The sequence below is a fragment of the Lissotriton helveticus genome, chromosome 3_1 (assembly GCF_964261635.1).
Source record: "Lissotriton helveticus chromosome 3_1, aLisHel1.1, whole genome shotgun sequence".
Classification (NCBI taxonomy): domain Eukaryota; kingdom Metazoa; phylum Chordata; class Amphibia; order Caudata; family Salamandridae; genus Lissotriton; species Lissotriton helveticus.
Genome location: NC_136061.1, coordinates 557,296,683 through 557,319,788, shown reverse-complemented (window position 1 = coordinate 557,319,788; position 23,106 = coordinate 557,296,683). Strand labels below are relative to the sequence as shown.

Genomic DNA, 23,106 nt, shown 5'->3' with positions numbered 1-23,106 from the left:
GAATATTTTGAAAGCGACTGATTCATCTAATGCACGTTTAAAAAACAATTGTATGAGACTGGTTGATTTTGTTGCAAGTGTGGAAATGCTAATAAGATGGATGATGTCAGAGTGTTTATATGGGCTGTGTTGGTGTTATAGTTCTGGAAGGGTTGTTGTTCTTGTGTGCTTTTAGTGACTGTTGAGGGGTGATAATAAAAGAGTGTATGCGTAATGCTAGCTTCTGTGTGTTTAATAAAATCCTGATTATTCTAACGCAAACACTTGGAGAGAATGAACATTCTCCTGCAGCCCCCACCGGACTGTTACTGTTTCAAGGCAGAGGCAAAGAACCTGTAGGCTGTCACATCCACAGAGGATAAAGGGAACTTGGAGTGAAATCGTCGTCTTTTAGAACCCAGTTACACTGTCTGCTTTGGACACCAGACCAATTGTTGCCTTCCTCTGTCTACTTTCCCTGTACCACACATACACAACAAGGCAAGAACACCACTTATGGGCGTCCTGTGCTAAGTTTACTCAGGGAGTGCGGGTAGATTGCCTCCCTACAATACTACATGTAAAACGTCATGTCCCTCTTCACTGTCAATGAGGTGCCACCGCCAGCAGTTGCTATATAGCCTGAGGTGGCATAATGGCTCTCCTGCACTTTGGGTAGGAGTCCACTTTAAAAGTGTAGACTCTAATGTTGAGTTTCACGGAAAGTGGCGAAGCATTTCCCATGGATAATGTTCCGAGTCAACTGCAGGAATAGTATATGGTAGACCAATTAAAAGTGGTAGGCTGTCGCAGTTATTCTAGGGTGTGCTAGGACCTCACTCTTTACTGTAATTTTGCAACCAAGTTTGTAGGTCTGTTATTGATCAGGAATGTCCAGGAACCTTCTGAATATTTGCTTCTAAACACAGTGACACCTTGGAAATTCACTCACCTAGCTCTAGGACACCATGTTGCATAATTTCAGACTAGCCTGTTAGTGAATTAGGAGAGTCCAGGGCTTTCCTACTGTTTCTACAGCACATAGTTGTATGTACATAAGGCACCATTGTTTTTGGGGGCGAGGGCATTCCAAACCTAAGCACCAAATGAAGCACTATTACAGGTAAGAAAGATGGATTCCCTCACCCAGTGTGAAATCACTAAGTGCCATTTGTTTTGGTCAACTTATGGCAAACGGTTTCTTTTCTAACTTATTCAATTGACCACTGATAAAAGAGAACTTAGGGAACAGTTCTCTAAAAAGACAAAGATGCAGCAGCAGCTTGCAGCAGCCCTATTTGCATTTTTGTGCCTTGCGTCAGTACACTAATGAATCATGATCTCAGTTAGTGGTTACATTCTGCATTTGCATCACTCACCTCACTGTGCATTCCATGCCCCTGAACATAACTTTGTTTGGAAGTGACCAGAGTCCTACCGGTTATAAATACTCTCTGGCATTCTCATTTGGTTCAAGGAGAAAGCCTTAAGTATTCGGCCGTAACTAAGATAAGTATAATATACTGTTGGCTTCTTTTTGTGAGAACTCTGAGCATACCATAAGATATTAAATTATCTTATGGTATATATGAAAATATGATGAAGAAATTGAAAGTGGTGTCTTTGCCCCAGTAATATTTTTGTGTGTACCATTCCTTGTGCTTTCTATGGCAGAGCAAACAGCCGATGTAGGCGTTGTTAAGGAATGCAAAGCAAGGTTATCATAAAAAAACAGTCTGCTGACATTGCATGTCACAACAAGCATTGCAAAGCCAAGCTTGTCCGTTAACTTTTGTTTACATTTATTATTGCAAGCATATGCCACAAAAAGAAAATATCCTATGACTTAAACATGTCTGCCATATGCTTGCAATACAAATGTTCTATTAAAAAACATTTACTTTTTTATGATTGTTTTAAACCTTTGTGACAGACATACAGAAATTACTGATTCATAATATTGATTGGTTACTCTCATGAAGGTACAGTATACAGAGGGTGATAAAATATTTACATTAAGAAGTCGCGTGTCTGTCCACATTCCTGCACATTTCTAACTCCACCACTGGAGATACACATATTTCACCTCTATAGACATTCCTTTTGGTCCATTTTCTATCCCACTTTTTCGGGCACCCTCTGGTTATAAACGCCTCTTTCTCCACAATCATACATCTGTGCAGTTCCTTTAACCATATCACTGTGGAAGGCGGTGCCACTCTGCCCCATTCCTTCATCAGTTCCCTCTTTACCAGTGTGTACCCCAGCGTCACTAGCTGTTGTTCGATTTCAGTGAGGTCAGTGGCTGCCCAGATGTTTAACAAGCCCAATTGTGGTGTCAGGTCTACCGTCTTATCCAGTGCAGACTGTATATGTTTCGTGACTCTCTCCCAGAAGCGATGTACCAGCGGGCACTCCCATAGTGCGTGATAAAAGGTAGCCGGCTGCTGGCAGCCCTTCAAACAGAGGTCATCCTGTCGTGCGCCTATTTTTGTGAGGGTTATCCCCGTCATATAAGACCGATATAAAACCCTGAGCGTGATGGACACCTCCCTAGGTGACATGAGGGCCGATCTCCAATCCTCCTCATCTATCGGTCCCAGGTCTCTTTCCCACTGCTTTTTGAGCTTGCCAAAACTATCCGGTAAATTATTACTAAGTTTCTTGTATGTTAAGGATATGGCTTTAGACTGCAGTGGCCCATCTAACAAACTGTCTCCCAGAGGCGATGAGTCCAGAATGTCGTCATAGCTCGGAAAAGCCGCCTGTAGGGCATGTCTTATTTGCAGGTATCTAAATAACTCCCCCGGGGCCAAATTATAAATCCTTTGGAGGTCTTCAAATTTGAGTATTGCACCCTTTTTAACAAAATCTTTCACCACTGAGATTCATATCATATCCCATCTATCAAACCATCGTTGATAGCACAGCATGTCCAATTTTTGAGTGTACCACAATGGTGTCACCGTGGTGAGGGTGTTAGCCCAACCTAGTCGCGAGTTCGCCTGATGCCAAATCTGTATCGTGTGCAGCGTTGGACCGATGGATCTCCTTCCTCTAATGCGGGAGTACAAGGCACCTAGGTAACCCGAGCAGTCGGTCTGGTACCTATCCAGGGCGTAGTTGGTGGGAAATATATCCAATGATTCACGGTCACCAGCTGTGAGGCCCAGTAGTATATTCTGAGATCTGGCATCGCTATCCCTCTGTCATACCACCTTTCGTTAGTTTCTTCAATTCCACTCTGGGGGCCCTGCCATCCCACAGCAGCATCCATACCTCCCCCTCCACTGCTGCAAAGTAAGGATCCGAGATTCGGTGTGGGCAATTCTGAAGAATATACAAAAATCGCGGGAGCGCCAGCATTTTGAAAAGAGCAGCACGGCCCACCAGAGACAAAGGCAAGTACCTCCAGTGCCTCACGTCTGCTCGCAGCCTGGCCAACGGAATTGCTAAATTACGACTATGAAAAAGAGTTGGGTCTGGTGTAACAAAGACTACTAGATATTTAAATCCTTCTTCAGCGACTTCTAGTTTGCAATCTCTGGGGAGACAGGGAGTCTGTCCCCAATGCACAAACAGCACAGATTTACACCAGTTAATGGCATACCCCGAGTATTTCCCCAAGTTTGTAAAGATATTCAACACCGCGTGTATGGATTTATATGGGGATGCAAGATATAGTAATATGTCATCGGCATATAGGGATATTCTGTCCTCCTGGTCCATCGCAAGCGACGCACCATCGCATCTCGATGGATCCAGGCTACCAAGGGCTCCAGCATGAGGGAAAACAGTAGTGGGGACAGCGGACATCTCTGCCTAGGGCCCCTTCTCAGCGTGAACGCCCGAGAAGAATAGTTATTAACTCTCACCTGTCCCTGTATGTCAGTGTATAATAGTTTCACCCACCTTATAAATTTGGGGCCCAGTCCGACTCTAGTAAGGACTTCAAATAAATATGCCCACTCTATGGAGTCGAATGCCATGGAGGCGTCTAGGGACAATATAACTGCGTCTTCCGCAATTCCCTGCGTACCATCACATTATGGAGTCGGCGTATGTTGAGAGACGTATTTCTTCCTGGCATAAAACCAGACTGGTCTGGGTGTACCAAGGAGGAAATCACTGTCCCAAGTCGTGTAGAAAGAACCATCGCCAAAATCTTTGCCTCTACATTAATCAACGATATAGGCCTGTATGAGCAACAGGTATTCCCAGGTTTGCCAGCCTTGTGAATAACAACAATACTAGCTATTCGCTGGTCTGCCGGCAGGTGTCCTCTCTCAAACCTTTCCTCGTACATAGCCCGTAAGTGTGGGACCACTTGAGAGGACAGGACTTTGAGGAACTCAATGGGGTGCCATTCGGCCCCAACGCTTTCCCAGACTTAATTTGACCGATGGCTTTCTGGATCTCTCTATTCGTTAAGTCCTCGTCTAGCGCTTCTCTATCCATTTCCAAGAGGGTCGGCCAGTCACTATCTAGAAGGAGCTGATGTGAGTCTTCGGCCGTGTATGTGGTGGAAGGAGAATATATTCTTTCGAGATGGTCTGCAAAAGCCTCTGCGATATCTTTGGGATGATTAAGTACCTCCCCATTGGGCAGCGTCGTCGAGGCACCCACCTTGTACCCTGTTCCCGCCTCTCTAACCACGCTAGGGTTTTTCCTGCTTTGTCCCCCAATTCATATAGCCGATGTTGGGCGGCACGATATTTAGCCATCATGTGTTCACGAGCCTTGAGTCTATATTCATCCTGTTTCAAAGTAAATCTATGTAGCTTAGAGCTGGAGGGATAGTTCGCATGATCTACCTCGAGCCTCCGGATCTCATCCTCTATCTGGACCAATATTTGGCGCTATTTTGCAATATAACTTGTTTTCAGTGACCGGGCTTGTCCCTTTAAAACCACCTTATATGCCTCCCATATAGTTTGTGCCGAGTCCACCGAACCTAAGTTTTCTGTAAAGTAGTTCCCCGTTTGCACACACAATTCTTCCTTTGTCAGGTTTTCTCAACAGCCATGGGTTAAGAACAATAGTGGTATGTGACTGTCGTTCCCCGTGTGTAAATTCAATCTCAATGGGGGAATGGTCTGATATACCCCTGGGCAATGTCTGAGGGTGTCTGAAACTACTGATCGAGGCCGTATATGTAAGGAAATAGACAATATGGGAAAGACTACCATGTACGCTAGAGCAGTACGTAAATTGCTAGCCGGCCATTTGTAGTTCCCGCCCCACATCTGAGATCCCCATTGCTATGGTAAATTCTGCCATAAGGTCATTTGGTCTGGCCCCGGTCTCTGTTGGTGCCTATCAATCGTATCATCCATGGTCATATTGTAATCTCCACCCATAATCAAGGTACCAGCCGGTAGCCCGGTCAGTACTTTACCAAGGTCCGCCAAGGCTGCCTTACCCAGTGCAGGTTGCAGGTAAAGCGAGACGACATTGAGTGCCCTTCCCTCCCACTGGGTTTCTGCCGCAGCGAATCGTCCCATGAGATCTACCCACATCTTGTGTGCAATAAGGGATGTGTTTTTCCTCACCAGGATACCCGTACCCCTTGAACCAGTGGTGTAATCAGCGTGAACTAGAAGCTTGTATCCCCACCTATTGAGGGCCTTGCTTTTGTTCCCCACCATATGGGTTTCTTGCAGCAGCACAATGTCTGGGGAGCGTCTCTTCAGATATTGTTGGACGATCTCCCTTTTTATTTTGTCCCCATTCCGTTCACGTTCCAGGAGAGAACAGAGAGCGCTAGTTCCTTGTCAACCCCCATCCCATAACATGGTAATATCTACAACACAGGAATAAGGAAAACTTCATGGCGTACCAATAGCAATCCTTCTACACATGTCTGTCGCTTCCATAACCAAGAAGAAAATTGTTACATAACAAGGTAATACATATACAATTTAAGTCATCGCAAAAACACCCCTCCTGCTTCCAATCCCCCCCTCTCCCTGCCCGTGGATTTAGAACTACCCACTCCCAAACATGCCAGAGTGCCTCTCACCCTCCTGGAATGCTAAAAAAACTTGGGCGTATGCAGTCCCCATCCCCGCTATTAGCATGTTACATTTGCCTATTGCTGTCCATCCTGAGTTAATTTCAGCTACAGTCCCGATTTGACCCATCTCACAAAGGACTCACATTGAGTAAGCAGGCCTCCTCCTCCCCACCAATCTGCCCCATGCTTATTAAAGTCAAAGGAGCCTTGTCTCTTCCCTTCTTACTTCCCCTCCAGTGGACTTCTGACTTTCTTAATGTTTGTCAGGGTCTATGCCGGCTCCGTCGTCGTATCCCATCGATCTGCCGAACCACCACCTGAAGCCTCCGCCAAAGCACCTCTCTGCTGTCCGGGCTTGCCACCTCGATCTCTTCTCTGGCTCCTCACTCTTCGCCATCCCTCATCCAGTCCCAGGCTTCCTTCGGTGATGCAAAGAACCATACTTTACCATCTGATTCCACTCTTAGCTTCGCCGGAAATAACATTGCATATTTTATTTCACGATCGCAAAGCTCTTTTTTCACTGCTTGAAATCTGCGCCGCTGTGCCTGAACTTTAGCCTTGAAGTCTGGGAAGAATGTAATTTCACTATTGTCAATTTTTAACGGGCACTTCGACCTCGCCGTCTGGCGTATGATGTCTCTGTCCCGATAATTAAAGCCCCTGGCTAAGAGGGGCCTCGGGGCGGCCCAGGTTTCGGCCTACCTCCCGGTACTCTATGAGCTCTCTCTCGATCGAGAAGTATTTGGACAAGGTCATGGGCTGTAGGTGTGTAGTTATTAAGTCCTCCACGTATAGATCGGCAGCTGGCCCCTCTGATCTTTCCGGAACCCCCAAAATATGTATGTTGTTGCGACGTGTACGTCCTTCATAATCATCCAGCTGCTGTGCCATTCGCTCCTGCTGTTTCTGCAAACCCTCCACCAGAGTTTGAAGCTGGGAGGTATCCGTTTCAAGTGCTGTGGTGACAATTTTGAGTTCCTTCACCCTCTCGTCCATTTTGCGGAAGTCTGCCCTAATGAGGGACACTTCCACCGTGACCGTGGCGCGACAAGTTGCGTGCGTTCGTCACTGCTCCCACCATTTTGATTGCACCTGCCGCCGATTTGGATAAGGACAGGTCACCCTATCCTTTAAAGAGTGATGTCGCCTCCGATAAGGGCAGGGGGGCGAAGTGTGAACTCCACCAAGTGTTGATATAGTCGCTGTTACTTATGACGGGCTGACTGTCTCACTTCTGCTCCCCCTGGCGCCCCTGAGGCTGTCAGTGCCTTGTGCGTGCGGTAGGAGTCCCTGCAGCCACTATCAGCTTCTACTGTCTTCAGTGCACCGCCTTTTTGTTATATTGCCCCTTCAGAGGTGAGTGCACGCTGGAGTATTCACTGCAAACACCCCCACCTTGCGTTGCAGCCTCTGCTCACAGCGTCTGTCGCTGCAGTGGTACACCCCAGTAGGAGAGTGTCTGGTGCGTATGTTCTTGGAGTGCCACCACCGGGGTCCCCGCCGGGGCAGTAGCACCCATCCCCCACTTGCGACCTACCCTGTGTCTCTTCTCCCGGGCCCCGCGCAGGACAGTAGGCAGTTCCAATCCTTATGCGCCAGGAATCGGGCCACAAGCACAGGCTGCCGCCTCAGCAGCGTCACGGCCTCTGGGTCAACTGTTCACACCAGGCCCTCCGAGTTGCGAGTGGTTGCCCGGGCCCTTCGAGATGCAAGTAGCGGCAGCTCTGAGTCAGCAGGCCTAGTTTCTTTGCCTTCTCCTCCCCTCCAGCGTCTCGGTCCAAAAGGACGCACTTCACTGCAGGCCCGCTAGGCCCTGAGCCGGCACCTCAATTAGCAGCCTTCTCCAGTGGGCCCTCGGCCGCGCCGCAGTTACACCCCCGCCTCCGCCTTGTGAGCACAGACCTTTATCCACGGCTGGTGTGCCAGCTGCCGTGTTGGTTCAGGAGAGTCTGCGACGGTCTCAGCAGTGATGGACCATGTCAACGCCTCCCGGGTACCGTCCGGAGGTTACGGCGTCGCCATATTCACCTCTCTCTGTCCACCTCAAGATCGTCCCAGTTTGCACCACCTCAGCGGAGTTGTGTCTCAAGTGTTGCCGCCGTGGAGCGCAGTGTTTTTAAGCATCGAATAACTTACTTTTCAGGCATTATGGGCACAGGATTATGTCAGGGCACAGGATTATGTCAGGATAGACTGCGGGGATGCGGAGCTCCTCTAGCTAGCCGCCATTTGCTTCGGCCCATAGCCATGCCCCCCAAGTGATGCATTTTTAAATAACGAGCCTCTAATTGTGCCAGCCATTTTAATATGATTTGTGAAACAGAGAAGAATTATTCACCTCCTTATCAAGCACTCTAAATACAGCTAGCTGCAATGACACTTTATAACTACAACATTAAAAACAAGACAAAAAATAAAGCATCCTTTAACTGGGCACCTGAAATGTAGGCAAAATACACTTAAAGTTATCAACAAATTTAAAGAAATTAAAAATGCATATTTTGTAGTTTCTTTGTCATTGAAGAGAAAGGAACTATTTTTTAGTGGAAGTGGACAATATGCACATCACTGCCTTTGTGCAGTCTCTTAAAGTGAAGGGAGACAATGGATAAAGTGCGCTGTCCCATTACCCCATGTTGTTTGCTATGATGGGTGGAAGCAAAATGTGAATTGAGCCCGCTGACTAAAAGCCCCTTTAAATATGTATATTTGGCTATCCTGTTTTCGGGTTAAACCTGTCATTACTGATAAACCACCCACCCAAAGAAAATCAGCCCTTATCTATATTAACAAATGAACCCCTGTTCAACCACAAACTAAAATGTCATTCAAAGAAAGAAAAGTGAAAGTGAAGGGTCATTTTGTATTTATTTCTGAAGGGGCTAACACAGCCTGACTTTGTTATACAAGGTAGCAGGAAGAAAGACTGATCTAAGAATATTATGCTTGAGTTTTGTTGTTTATAGATGTACATAAAATATTGTTTCTTCCTTTTGTTTTCTCTTGTTTTCTCTATTTTTGTGTCTTTGGAATAAAGGTGCAAAGTTTATAAGAATGTTTTAGGGCTGAACTAATTATTTTCTACACAACATCCTAGAATATTGAAGTCTTATTTGATCTTTTAGCTGTGTTTAATTCTTTCGATGATTGGTGAAGTGGCTGGCTCATAAGAAACATGCATAATAAGTACTGTCACATTTACTTACAGACCCCGAATGGGTAATGCCCATTGATACATCAGCTCCCTTTTCTAGCAAGTCAGTATTGGTGTTAATCACCTCATGCTTTAAATGTTCAATGCAAGTTGTAGCAATAGATACCTGTCAAGAGTGCAATCACCATGCACATGAAATAGTGTGAAAACATAACACAAGACTTGCCACATACTAACAAAGTTCCTAGCTGCCAGGTGTACCATTGTTGTGTGATACCTTCAGCTAATCCTGGCCTTGTACCCACCTGCACTCTACTGCTAGGGTATTTGAGCACATAGTTACAATAGTAAGAGCTCATTTTCAATTCCCAGAAATCAGTGTGATTGATGTCTGTTAAAAAATCAGGACTAACTTTAAATGAGACATTTGCCATTGAAACATGTGCCAGCTATGAATGGCCACAGAACAGCAGCACCACCTCACTTTAGTCGGGAAAAGAGTGCAGAAAAGCAGTGGTGAACATACATAAAGCATCAGGTTTCGTGTGACTTACAACGTAGGGCTACATATTCACCTAGTGTAATTCAAACTTCTTGAAGTTTCACAAAGTACTATAATGTTGGCAGGGTATCCACCTCTACAATTTCATAATATTCAGTGAGGAGTTGTTGAACGGCCCTCAACTATGTAGCGCAATTTGTTTATTAAAACATTTGAATACAGAACTCTTACTTTTTTTTAATCCATTGATATTCCTGTCCACCAGACAGAGTGAAGGTGAAAGGTAGTCAAATGAGAGAGAAAGAAGTGAGATGTGTATGTGAGCGAGAATGCAATACACAGCCGTTCTGTGCTTAAAGTAGCATAACATAGGTCCATTGAACATACTGACAGTGGGAAAACACTATATATATCCTACATTACTTCTCCTTTAAATGGAATATGTGCTTTGTAACTATCACTGCAGAAACATCTGTAAACACTGAAACAAAAGTGATCTATTTTGAGGGGTTAGGCAACTAACTAAACCCTGTTAAAGACTGATTTCCAAAGGCTTGGAAAACAGAAAGCATCAATAAAATCCCGAAGAAATAAACACAGAAAATTGGACTGTCAATGTACATTGTGTGTTTTGTTGGAAAAACATGGGTATGATGAGACTGCTAACACAGATTCAAATCCCAGACCAAAAATAATTCCTCTGCCTGCATTTGCACTCTTTAGCTTCTGCAAAATCTCCCTGCTCTGCTCCAAACCCATGAACAACACCGCTGCAGATGCATGGTTTCAGTCATAAACTGTCCCCTTTCGGTCTCGGTCTTAAAATCGTGTGATGGGGTCAGCACGTATGTGACTCTGACCAGGGAGGGGTTCATTAAAGGGCGTAAACACTGGCAGCCTGCCCAATATGTCTTTTTCAGTCAAAGCTGTTCTTCCTCAGCTACATATAGTCTGGTTCTGTCATGACTGAGCCCACTAGTCCCTGCATGTAGAAGCACATGACAGTGCTGCGGCAGCCTGTGAAACTGACCTGTCACAGCATTAGACGTGGCGTCTGTGTCACCGGCCAAGGTCCAAAAAAACTTTGCTGTGTCTTGTCCTCTGCAGTGAGGCTCATTTTAAGGCTGCAGCCTACACTTCGTAGGTTAAAAAGCTGTCTCCAGCTAAGCAACTTGCAGGGAGGTAAACTTGTCACGATAAAAGCACCTGTGTGACCCATCTGTGGCTCTGATTGATATCCATCTCTTGCTTGGAGCCCATTTTATGCAGTCAAAGGAAACCTCAATTTGTAAATTCTGAAATGGAGCAACACGCGTAACTCCAGTTTGTATGTTTAATGATTGGCTTTTTTTCTGAACATAGTTACCACTTAATCGGATATACTTGCTTTCTGTGGCTAAATTTGGATAATTTATGTTCATAAATTCTCTCCGGTTTCAGTCAGTGATAATAATAAATAACAGACTCACAGCTTTAGTGCCGTGCCCCTCGGATTCCAGCTGGCCCTCCCTTCGAGCCGTCCACCATTAAGCTGGGCCAAGCCGGCCCTCGGATCCCCTTTTGACCTGCTGACCCTCAGATCGGCTCACCAGCTTATAGACTACTACTCTTTAATGCCCAGCTCACTTTAATAACTCCCAGACTGCCCCTTCTGATGACCGACAGAATCCCTTCATTATTGGCCCCAGTTGTGACACACATTTTTGGCATCTTTAAAATAATTGATCTTTTTAATAATAGCCCTGTCTTCAGACAGTGGCTGAAAACGGAGAACTTCTTTCTCCCTCGGATCAGATATTATAAACTTACAGGTCTGTTGTCAGAGGCCTGACTCTGGCTGGTGGGTAACCTGTCGGCTGCGTTTGCTGTTAAAGGACTAAACCTGTAAAGACAGCATACTATTAGGGCTATCTTTTCTGCTAGGTGACTGAGCCTAATCACTTTAAAGAAAGCTGTAATGTGTGCACTGCCTGCAATACTTCTCTGCAATCCCTGCATGTCAAAGGAAGTTGCCCAGTGTGTTGTCCTTTCACCCAGCCCGAGTCTATTTCTGCACACTCACTGCATGAAGCCCAGTCTGTTTTACAGGAAGCTCTCGGGAGTGGATGTGTGTGTCCCTAAATTCATCTCGCCTGTAAGACTCTGTTTCTGTTTGTACCGCACGCATTGTCATGCTTTCACCATTCTCTGCACTGTTAAAACAAGATTGCAGCTATACATACACATCTTTGCTTTACCCATGTAACGTGTGTGCGGGCCTGCATACAGTGCATTTGTTGTAAGAAGGAACGATTTGATATTTGAGATATTGAATTAGAGAGGGCAGGTGCATACACAGTATATCTATGAAAGGGCAGGTGTTTACTAGAGCCTCTTTCTCTGGTTTAAGAGAGCAGAACCGTTGAACAAGAGTATTATCATACACAATCTTCTTATCTACGGTTTCCTTTAGCACCATGGATCTAGGAGGGTGCCTTCTAGGCTCGGGTTAACACGGGTCTGTATATATGTAGTGTGTGTTTGATCCTGCTTGGTGTCACTTGAAACTCTGTCTAAAACAATCCTTCCTGGGTTTCAGAGAGATGGCTGAATGAACATGCAGACTATTGTAGAACATGTTGCATGGTCACTAGCCCTTCTCCTTTGAATCCTTCTAGGATGAAGCCTCACAGACTCCGAGAAGGGAAAAGACTGATCCAAGTGAGCCTATATAACGTGTGCATGCTTAGCCAACTCTCCCTCCTGAACCTAGGACAGATTAGCATTTTCTGAGTCCCACGGGTATGGAGAGAGGGAGACATGGTAAAACCTATTCTGGTTATAATTGCTCCTGTCTCACCTGTCAGACACCGATGCTAATGTAACTATGTACATTTCCAATGAAGCAGTGTAAGGTTTGGAATCAAATGGTAACCTACTTTTCCCTTCTCTTGGCAGCTTTCTGTAGACACGTTGCAGTTCATGCTGTTTCTGTATATTCAACAATTAAATAAAGTTTCTTTGCGCACCTCTTTAATTGGCGAAGAGTGGCCCAGTCCCAGAACTAGAGCTTCATCGCCCGACTTTGGTGGAAAATCCCGAAGTCACAACAAGGTACTTAAAAATGTCTTCTAAGTATATGATGAGTGGCAAAGGAATAGCAGTGTCACTGTCCTGGTTGATATTTCTTTAAAGAGTACGTTATTTTTAGAGTACTGTACATTGTAATGTCTTGAACTTTTATTATGTACCCAAAGTAGACAGTTCAGTACTATTTCTTTGCATACAACTGAAAAATATATAAATCCTGACTTTTTGACATTCACACACTTGTAACCTTTCCAAAAGTTCAAGATAAGAGAGGATGCATTGAGAAAGGAATCTCCTGGACCACGTGAGCACAGGGGCACAAACCAGTCCGTGTAACAAATCTTGCCATCATTTGACGAGAAGGGAATAGAGCAGGGTGAGCAGTCAAGATTTTGGGTGATGTAGGTTTTCTCACTGTCAGACAAGTAACACGTGAATTGCGTATATTAAGTTGAATGTCTACACAGTTTTGTGACTTTATACATAGTATAAGACTTTTTTTCACATCATCATAGTAAACCTAACTGTACCCTTACAGTTGGTTAACTCAAAATACCAGGCACAGTCAATCTGGCTCCTCTGTTCAACTTTGATTTTCTTACAGTGCACCTTATAGGTGGTGATGTGTACTAACCACCATTTTCCACAGGAAGTTGATGATTATCAAGAACATAAACACATTTTCTCCACCATTTTTAATTCTTTGATGATTTACTTAACACTTCAATATTTCCACTGAGTTCATTTTTGTATTTTATACAGAATGTCTTCTCATGTACAAAAAAAAGTCAGTGTGTTTCGAGCATCTGCCCCATCTTAAGAATACTTCTTTTTTTACCAACAGTACTATTGTTGTATCTAGAGAACAGGCCATAATACAATTTTAATAGAACAATACAACTTCAAATGTTAATCTGTAGCTCAAACATTTAGAGCTTAGCTTTTTAACACTTTTAGGTTATTTCAGGTAAATGTTTGTGCATACAAATGTCAAAATTGTAAAAACAAGCCTATTACTGCCCTAATTCACCTATTCGTTTTGCACCATTTTATACGGTTCCCATTCCCAGAGTCCAACACCATGGCATATTTGTGGCTTACTTTACTCTTTTTTTTTTTAAATTCTTTTTTTTAATCCTCATCTGCCCGACACACGTCCCTTAGATGCGAAGAAGTCAACCCGACCAGCTCACTGCCATTGGGAGCAATGCCCTGGAAATTGAGCCGCTACACACCTTGGCAGAACTTTTTATGAGTTGGTGGGAACAACCATGCATCTTATTGACGATCTCAAGGCAACTTCGTGCCAGTAAAGCCAGTATGCAAATATCGAAATCGGGGCAGACCACTATACTGAACCATTGAGTAGATGGGCTTAATCATCGGATCTTTGGGGGGGGGGGGAACCCCAAGAAGGCAAAGAAAGCTTCACTTCCACTCTGTCAAAAATTTCCAAAATGTGAGGTTCTGGACTCTACATGATCTTTTCAAATCTACCTTGGAAGTTTCATAAAGTGAGGTTAGCCATGCGGAGTGAGTGGGAGAGGTAGTATCCACCCAATGCATGCATATCTGCCGTCTTGCCAACAGGATGGCATAGAATATAAAGGACCGCGCTACCCCAGTGATATTCTGGTCAAAACCAAAAATGACAAGTGGTAAAGTTAAGGAAATGTTGGTCTTAATAATTGAATCCAGAGTTGCTTTGATCTCCATCCAATAAGTCGATATGTGGGGGCAGTCCCAAAACATATGTATATCGGAGGCTGCTAACAGTTGGCATTTATTACAGCATTTCCCCTCTTGATATTTGGATAAACGTAAAGGGGAGAGATATGCCCGGTGTAAAGTAAACAGGTGGTTTCGTCTAAGCCAAGCGGGTTTAACCAATTTATACAAAAGGGAAAAGGATTCTATCCACCAGTCCTCATCTAGTGCCACAATTTCTCTTTCCCCATAGTTCCGTTGGGAGATTGAAGTCCCCATCTATCTCTTCCAGTATGGACCAATACCAAAGAGCCACCTCCTTACCTCCTATCTGTTTTTCGACTAATTGTTGTTCTAGAGGACTAATTCTCCCGGTATTAGGGTCTTTCCTGATTAATTCTCTGGCCCAGCTACTAATTTGTGTGTATTTAAATCTTGATAGTGTCGGCCCTACTTTCTCCCTAAGGTCTTCCCACCCTATCAAGATGCCTCCATATAGCAATTCACCCCATCTAGAAAGCCCAGCTGTAATTAGGGGGGTTGCCAGAGAATCTTGCAGGCACAATGGAAGCCCAGGAGAGTCCCAAATCTGAGCGTGGTTAGAGTAGTACGCCAACCCCATTCTACGTTTAATTTGTACCCATGACTTCAGTTGTGTTAATAGAGTCTTCAGCCTCACCTTCTTGAAAAACTTTCGATCTCCAAATTTAAATAAAAACCCATCTAATGGGAGGTTTGCCCCTACCAGCATTGCTTTAAATAATTTCCCATTTGAAGTGAGATCTGGTGACTTCAAGAGCATTCTTGAGTGGGAAAGCTGGAATGCCCAAGAGTACTACTGCAAGTCTGGGAGGGCCAATCCACCTTTTTCCCTCCTCCTCCTCAATTTTATCCAAGCCAACCTCGTGGCTTTATAGCCCCAAATAAAGGAATTTATTTCTTGTTGGCACTTAAGAAGTTGCTTAGAGTCAAATGCAAGGGGAATTGTGTTAAAAATAAAGGTCAGTTTCGGAAGGATAGACATCTTTACAATGTTAACTTTCCCGAAAATTGATAATCGAAGACCCACCCATGATCTCAAAAGGGCCCTACACTCTCTGGCGACCAGATCTAGGTTAGCTTTTGCTAAGACTTCAATATCTTGTGTTATTTTTACTCCAAGGTAATGGATTGAACGGATTGAGGGCGTCACCCCAACACCCGGATTGGCAATATTCCACGTCATAAGCTCAGTCTTATCGGCATTGATGTCGTAGCCCGAAATACTTCCGAATTCCTTGGCCTTTTCGACCACTAAGGGAAAAGCGTTTGCTGGATCACTGGTGTAAATTACAATATCATCAGCGTATAGCCCTACTTTCCTTTCCCATCCGCCGAATTTAAATGAAGAAATTCTTGAATCGTCCCTAAAGGATTGTCCAAGTGGCTCAATGTATATGTTAAAAAGTAAAGGGGACAGGGGACACCCCTGTCTTGTTCCCCTAGTAATCGGAAAGGGCTGGGTACATACACCATTGACCATAATGCTTGCATTGGGATTTGCATATAGGAGTCCAATTGATCTCCGAAAATTTGGACCGAATGCAAATTTCTTCATGGTCTCGGCTAAATATGCCCAGTTTACTCGATCAAACGCTTTAGTAGCGTCGAGGGTCATAATGGCCATAGGAAGAGAAAACGTAGAAGCTATGTCCACTGCCCCTATTAAGTCATACGTAAGGTCCGAGAGTTGTCTACCCTTTATGAAACCCTTCTGGTCTGTGTGAATTATTGAGCCAACCTCACGTCCTAACCGATTCGCCAACACAGCTGCAAAGAGCTTATAATCGCTATTTAGAAGCGAGATTGGCCTATAGGAGCCACACTTAGCTGGATCTTTCCCGGGTTTTGGGATCAGAACAATAATCGCCTCGCCCCATGATTTAGGAGGGGTCACACCGTTTACTAAGATGTCGTTAAAAAGTCTTGTCAGCACAGAAACTATTTCGGGTACTAGTACGCGCAATAGTTTGCCAGGGAGACCATCAGGGCCTGCTGCCTTACCCCTCTTCACCTTTTTAATACTTTCCCTCACTTCTTCCTCTGAAATAGGCCTTTCAAGACGATCTCTTTGTTCAGAGCTAAGAGTGGGAAGAGTAATCTTCTCCAACCATCTAGATTTTGATATCGGGTCCTCCGAGGTCTCCTCCTTATATATTTGCTGGAAAAACTCCAAAAATGCTTCTCCAATATCTCTGATGGAAGATCTTTCAAGTGTCTCCCCCTCTACAATGATATGCTTTATATGTTTTTTGGCCTGATCAGATTTAATTTTCCATGCGAGGACCTTAACCGCGGACTCACCGTACTCAAAGTTGGAAAGCTTACTTGCTTCCCATCTCAGTGCAACCCTCTCTTGAAGAATATTATCTAGCTTCTCTTTTAGGTCTTTACGCTGCTCCTGTTCCGTGATAGTTCCATTTCCGGAACCAATACGTTGGTCCAAAGATGCAATATCCTTTTCGATATTGGCGCTCTTTGCCCTATATATTCTCCCTCGATAAGAGGCCCTGTTAGTTATATAACCTCTCAAATAGGCTTTATAGGCCTCCCATACTATATTTAACTGGGTAGAGTTTATATTGGTATCCATGAAAAATTTTGTTTCTTGGATGATGAGGTCAGTTTCTTCATCCTCTAAGAGAATCGTGCGGTCAAATGACCATAGAGTCTGAGAGGGTTGCTGAGCCGCTTGTAAAGAGAAAAATATAGCGGAGTGATCTGATAAGTGTGAGGGCAGGTATGTTAAATCCTTTAGGGGGTCTCTTAATGAGTAACTAAAAAGAGCGTAGTCAATTCTCGACTTATGATTATATTTATGATTATGGTATGATACACCAAGTGCTTCGCCTGCTCTCTCCCTCCATGGGTCCGCCAATCCGAGCGTTGACATAACCCCCAATACCTGCCTGGATTTCTTATAAGTCAATGCCCTTGAGTTGGGAGATTTATCCAATTTTGGGTTAAGTACCAAATTAAAGTCTCCCATCCAGATTATTGGACCTTGAGTTGTTAGGAGGTGGCTCTGAATTTTATTCAGATATGAGGGATCATCCTGATTAGGACCGTAATAGCCAACCAAATTATATGGTCTGCCCTCTAGACTAACTTTGGCGTATAGCCACCTACCACTAAAGTCTTCCTCATGGGCAAGAATCTGAGCTCTTATTTGCTTTTTGAAAATAATTAATATACCACGAATATTCGCATTATGGTTGGTACAAATAAAACAGTCTACCCATCTGATTTTACTCAACATTTCCCTCGCTTCGTGTTGAAGAAGATGAGTTTCCTGAATGACGATGACCTGCGCTGGAGAGTCCCTCAAATATTGCAATATTCTATACCTTCTACTCTTAACACGCAGGCCATTGACATTCCAGGACAAAAATTTTATTCTCATCAGCTAATGTCCATACCCCTACCCCAACTCATTAGGTAAGTAAAAAAATTGCATCTCCCAATGCGAAATGAACAAAACTAAAATGTATTTGGTATGATTTGTGAGTATGGAACGGTGACTGATCGATGAGGATATTTTACAGTTTTACCCCTTCCCACCCCCCTCCCCTCCCTGGAAAAACCCCCCTTAGTTAAACTGGCCGTTGGTGCCAGATTTGTCTCTCTAAGGAGTTCCCCTTTGCCCAGCTCTGTTACATATATAAAATATGTTCCGGCATACCTAGATAAGTACTTTTAGGGGGAAACCGTCATAATTATAGAGAGTAGAAAAAACTAGAGGTGGGTAATTGTCACAAAAGTTTCCAGTCCGAGTTAGTGCTCTAAGAATTTTTCCCTTTTTTATTTGTTTGTATATATATATATATATATATTTTTTTTTCCATCCCTATTTTTTTTTTCCGTTTCTTTCTTTCTTTTTTTTTTTTTAAATATATAATTAAACACCCTCTGTGAAAATCCCACTTCCCCAATCTCCCTTCTTTTGTATATTCATTCTATTTCCCCCCCCCCCTTTTTTTTTTTTTCAGCATGTCTTTTATCTCTGTATCTCTATGTCTCCCTACTATTTTGTCTGAAGGCTTTCCCTAGATGTTTCCCTGTTGATGGTCGCTAATAGATGTCAGAAGTTCATCTGCCTCCAGTGGGGAATGGATGTTATGCATTTTATTGTTGTACATAACCCTCAGGAAGGCAGGAAACCTCATCTGGACAGTAGCTCCCAGAGCCCTAAACTTCTCCATTTTTTGGCCTAACTCCCATTGTCTATCAAGGGTAGTTTTCGACAGGTCAGCCCTAACAACATAAGAGAAATCCGGAGCTTTTAGAGCTGTAGATTTAAGTGCTAAATTTAAAATCTTCTCCTTAACAGAATAGGTTAAGAAGTTGACTAGGATCTTCCTTGGTTTAGGTCTCCCCTGTTTTAAACGGAACGGATCTCTGTGAGCTCGTTGAATGTCTTTTTCCAGGTCTTCAACAGATTCCTCCAGGTTCAGGGACTCTTTAAGCAAGGAAGCAACACATTTTTTCATTTCACCTCCCTCTTTTCCTTCTTTTCCTTCTGGAACTTTCAAAATTCTGATATTGTTCCTCCGTGAGTAATTCTCAAAAGATTCCACTCTCTCTTTTGTTGCATTTCCATCGCGCCTTAAGTAGTTTATCTTCTCATTTGCAGAGTCTAGTTTGGCTTTTAAATCACCTACTGTGCTTTCGAGGGTATCTGTCCTCTCCGAGAGAAGGTCTACTCTCTTATCAAGGGCATCGAACGCCGCTTTTATCTCTTGCTGATTGCGCTTAGATTCAGCAAACCCACTTTTGATCTCATGTAGTAAATCTTCCAATGAAATCCTCTCCTGCATCTCTGGAGTCTCACCCACCTTAGCCTGAGGAGCTGAAAGCCCGATCTCCTCCGAGATATTATGGACAGGAACCCCTGAGTCTGTGTCCAAAACTTCTAATGGGGCAGCCCCTTGGGTATTTTCTATACCACTCATCTTTCTAATCTCCTCTTGAGGTCTGCACGAGATTTCTAGGACCTGAGGCAACACCTTAAAGTATGATCTAAGAGAGGGGGTGAGCCTCACCGCACTACTTTTAGTGTCTTTGGGTTTTGGTTTAGCGCCTGGTTTTAAACCTTTTAAAACAGACAACCGAGGAGTTGTAGCCGCAGTGACTGTATTGACAGAGTTGGCGGTATAGTCACCGGAAAAAACAAAAATAGAAGAGCCCTGGGTAGTCTCACTAGGACCACAATCTAAATCTTTTGCTCCCTCCTTTGCGTTACCAGAGTCAAGACCCACTACAGTGATGGTATCAATAAGGGTGTTATCAACAATATCTCTAGCTAAAGTCCGTATCTCATCACCCCCAGACACTGAATTCTTAGCTCCTTTAACACCTTTAACACCCCCAGACCCCTGCCCGGACCCCTTACTTGAGGGTAGTGCTTGTAGTGCTTGAACAGGTATTTTTCCTGCTCCTTCCTCTTCTGATGCTGCCTTAGTCCTGGATTTAGATTTAAGACGACAAATCCTCTGATTTTTCTTTTTATCCACGTTGGGAGCACCACCTGATTGTGATCCTTTGGTTGTGGCAGGGCACTTTTGAGGGGAATGAAGGCCGCTAAGATCCCCAAAAATACCGCGAGCTGCCGCTCTGCGGCTCCTTCGCAGCTCCACGGCTGCCTCTGCCCACCGGGAAAGAGAGGCGGAAGGCGGGACCCTGAAGCCGCATATCCGCACCTCCACACGTCCACAAGGTAGGCAATCTCACTCGAAGCTGAGACCAAGAAGTCTGCGCGGGCCTCCGTGGCAGTACTACAGCTCCCCAGAGACAGCTGACAGACAGCTGACAGACAGCCGACAAACAGATCAGCGGCACGGCTAAAGCGAGCGGAGCCGCCTATACCTCTCCCACAGCGCCCGTTCGTTCAGAGCGGCTCCTCTCACGGAAAGGACGCCGCAAAATGAAAGGAGGTAACAGCTGAATAGATCTCGATAACACCCACAATCTGAATCCGAACAAGGGTCACTGCATCTTCCAATTTTGTTAAAGGACTGCCGACTATGTCACGCCGTTTTGCTGGGCTTGCAGGAGCTCCGTAAGAGAGACGCGACCCGCCCTAGCCGGCGGTCGCCATGTTTTCCCAGTTTGGCTTACTTTACTCTTAAACAGCATTAATCTTTGCATTCTGACATGTGGTCCGCACACTTTTCAACGTTCTGTTATAAAGCTAGTTGTTCTTTAGAGTCTAGGTCATAGAACACTAGAACGTCAAACATCCAGACTCCCGTCTGTTACCTGTATCCTGAGGTGTAGCTTCCCCAACTGATCAGGTTCCAGTCAGACCAGCTGGAGACAGTCAATGAGGCCTTTTATTTACTGGTTTCCATCTTTAATCATAATCATCATAAATCGTAAAGAACACCTCAGATGTTTTGCTTCATTAAGTCCATTCTGGTATGCACTCTTGAAAACTAACCAGGATTGCAGCCCTGCTTAGGAATGGTTTTGCCTGACACACAATCTGAAATCTCATGTGAAACCACCTCAATTGCAGATTAGTTGCACAAGGAACAACAGGTTTTTAAGGATGCAATGAAGGCATAGTGTATGGCTTGCATGAGCAAGTTAGAATGTTCTGTTTCGTTCTTTAGTCTTATGGTTCCGGTGGTTGCAGGGGGTGCTGTAGCATTGCTCTGACATTTGGATACCTGGTCACTCACAGTCTGAGCTGACTCCAAAATAGTGCAAGGTGCTGTTTGGCATTTGATGCAGCTGGCACAGACAAGCCCTTAGCCCGAGAAGGATGCACATGGCACTGGTTCTTGGGAACAGTAGCACACACGGTTGGCATCAACAGAGGTGGAGGGCTGTGCAACTCCCACAGTTGTCGGGAATAGGGCATTTTGTACAACAGTGAAACTCTGGGAAGCCACACTTAAAGCTCTGCAAGTCACAGGGAGTGGAGCAGTGCCTCAAGAAACCTGCACTTCTGAAGGATAGCCCCCTGCGGGCTTTGAGAGCTTTCCCATCTTCCAACTGGTGCCTTGGTAAACCATGAAGAAAATGATGAAAGCCTTACTCTTATAGGTAACTGTGAGTGGTCTGGGCTGAGCATCAGCAGCAATACTGTGGTCTTGGCCAAGTTCCTGTTCCTGGTAATGGTCCTCTCTTCTATGTACTGGAAGTAACTGGGCCTTTTGTTGTCTTTCACACACTTATTGGAGTAGTAATACCTTTTGGATTTCCTTAGCCCCAAAAGGAAACTGCAAACCTTTTGGAGGAAAGGAAAACTGGCGAGTGTCTCTCAGCCTTCCTGCTGATTTATGCTCATGTTAATGAGTGTGTCGTTGTCAACAGTCCTATCAGAGAATCTATTATCTGCTCGTACAAATATAGAATACCAAACCACGAAATCAGTACACAGACACAAGTATTTCTATGGTACTTCCTTTTTTTTTTAAATTTTATTGTTTTATTGCAAGGGAATACAGCAATACATGATTACTAGAATAAATCGATGTCCTCTTAAAATACCTAACAATTTATAACATAAATTTGATTCAATCAACATAAAAAAGTTTAAATCCATTCGGCAATTGTTGCCCACATTTTCTCCCCCAATATTCTCTTATTTCTATGGTACTTCCAATTATTTTATGATGTGCTATCCTCGTACAAATATGAGTAAGAACTATTGCCACAACTAATAAGAACTCTTCAATCAAAATTGACAAAAGACTGAACGAAACCCATTAGCAAAATAATTTTAAATAATACCAATTATATTTAATCACACATCCCAAACCAATTACACTAATCCGTGCTTATGTTATAATAAGCTGATTTACAATATGTTTAATTTAGAATAGATATGCAGGGTCAAGTAAGGTCCCCTCTTCCCTTCATGACATTGAGACCTTTCAAACCTGTATAGATTTGCCTCCAGCCTATACCCCATATGTTATATTAGCTGGAGTACCAGAGTTGGAAATAGGTCGTGTGGAGTCCTACCTCGAACTAAAAAATAAAATCATCTACTGGTTTTGTATATGTGCTTTTATGGTGTCTTTTTAAGAACCGAATAAAGATTACAAATTGAAATTGAAATTGGTTAAATAAAAATAGACCTCACACCCCACCTGATACATAACGAAATTCTATTCGCATGCAGGGTTAGCTGGTTGGGGCAGAACAAGAAAGACATTTTGGGAGATTGCGTTTTGATTAACTTTAGAGACAGTCGGGTGATTCAGCACATTCTTGAATGGTGACAGCCCAGGGTGAGTAGTGGTATTCAGACACTTCCCTTAGGCTATTTCTATCCCCCTAGTCCCCTATTAGAGAGAATGGTAAGTGTGTACAAAAAGTGGGAAATGAGAGCTCAGACTGGAATCGCACTAAATATGGGCTGGGGTCCAGAAACTATCTCGCCATTCAATGTTCCTGTCAGCAACAGATTTAGCTGCCTAGACCTGGTTGACTGACTAAACCCTACTCTTAAACAGCTGATCCATATATGTATCCAGCCAGACGTGTCCCAAAGCTGTAAAAGATCTGAGTTTATTGATCAACAAAGAAGACAAATCGAGAGGTTACATCAGTGATTAGCACTTTAGGTGCCTGTACTAGAACATCTGGGGTCTTTCATTGCACTATACAGGGACGGGTGGTGAC

At 44.0% G+C, this 23,106-nt stretch overlaps 1 protein-coding gene across 3 annotated transcripts in view; it reads left to right on the top strand.

The window, feature by feature from the left end:
- TBCCD1 (TBCC domain containing 1) overlaps positions 1-23,106 on the top strand; it is a 186,138-nt gene that overhangs the window by 45,412 nt on the left and 117,620 nt on the right. For all 3 annotated transcript variants that reach the window (XR_013608679.1, XM_078680477.1, XM_078680478.1), the window contains exon 3: positions 12,592-12,747. Coding sequence is in view for 2 of the 3 variants with exons in the window: in XM_078680477.1 (XP_078536603.1) it covers positions 12,592-12,747 (156 nt within the window). In the remaining variant the exon portion in view is untranslated. The remainder of the gene's footprint in view (positions 1-12,591; positions 12,748-23,106) is intronic.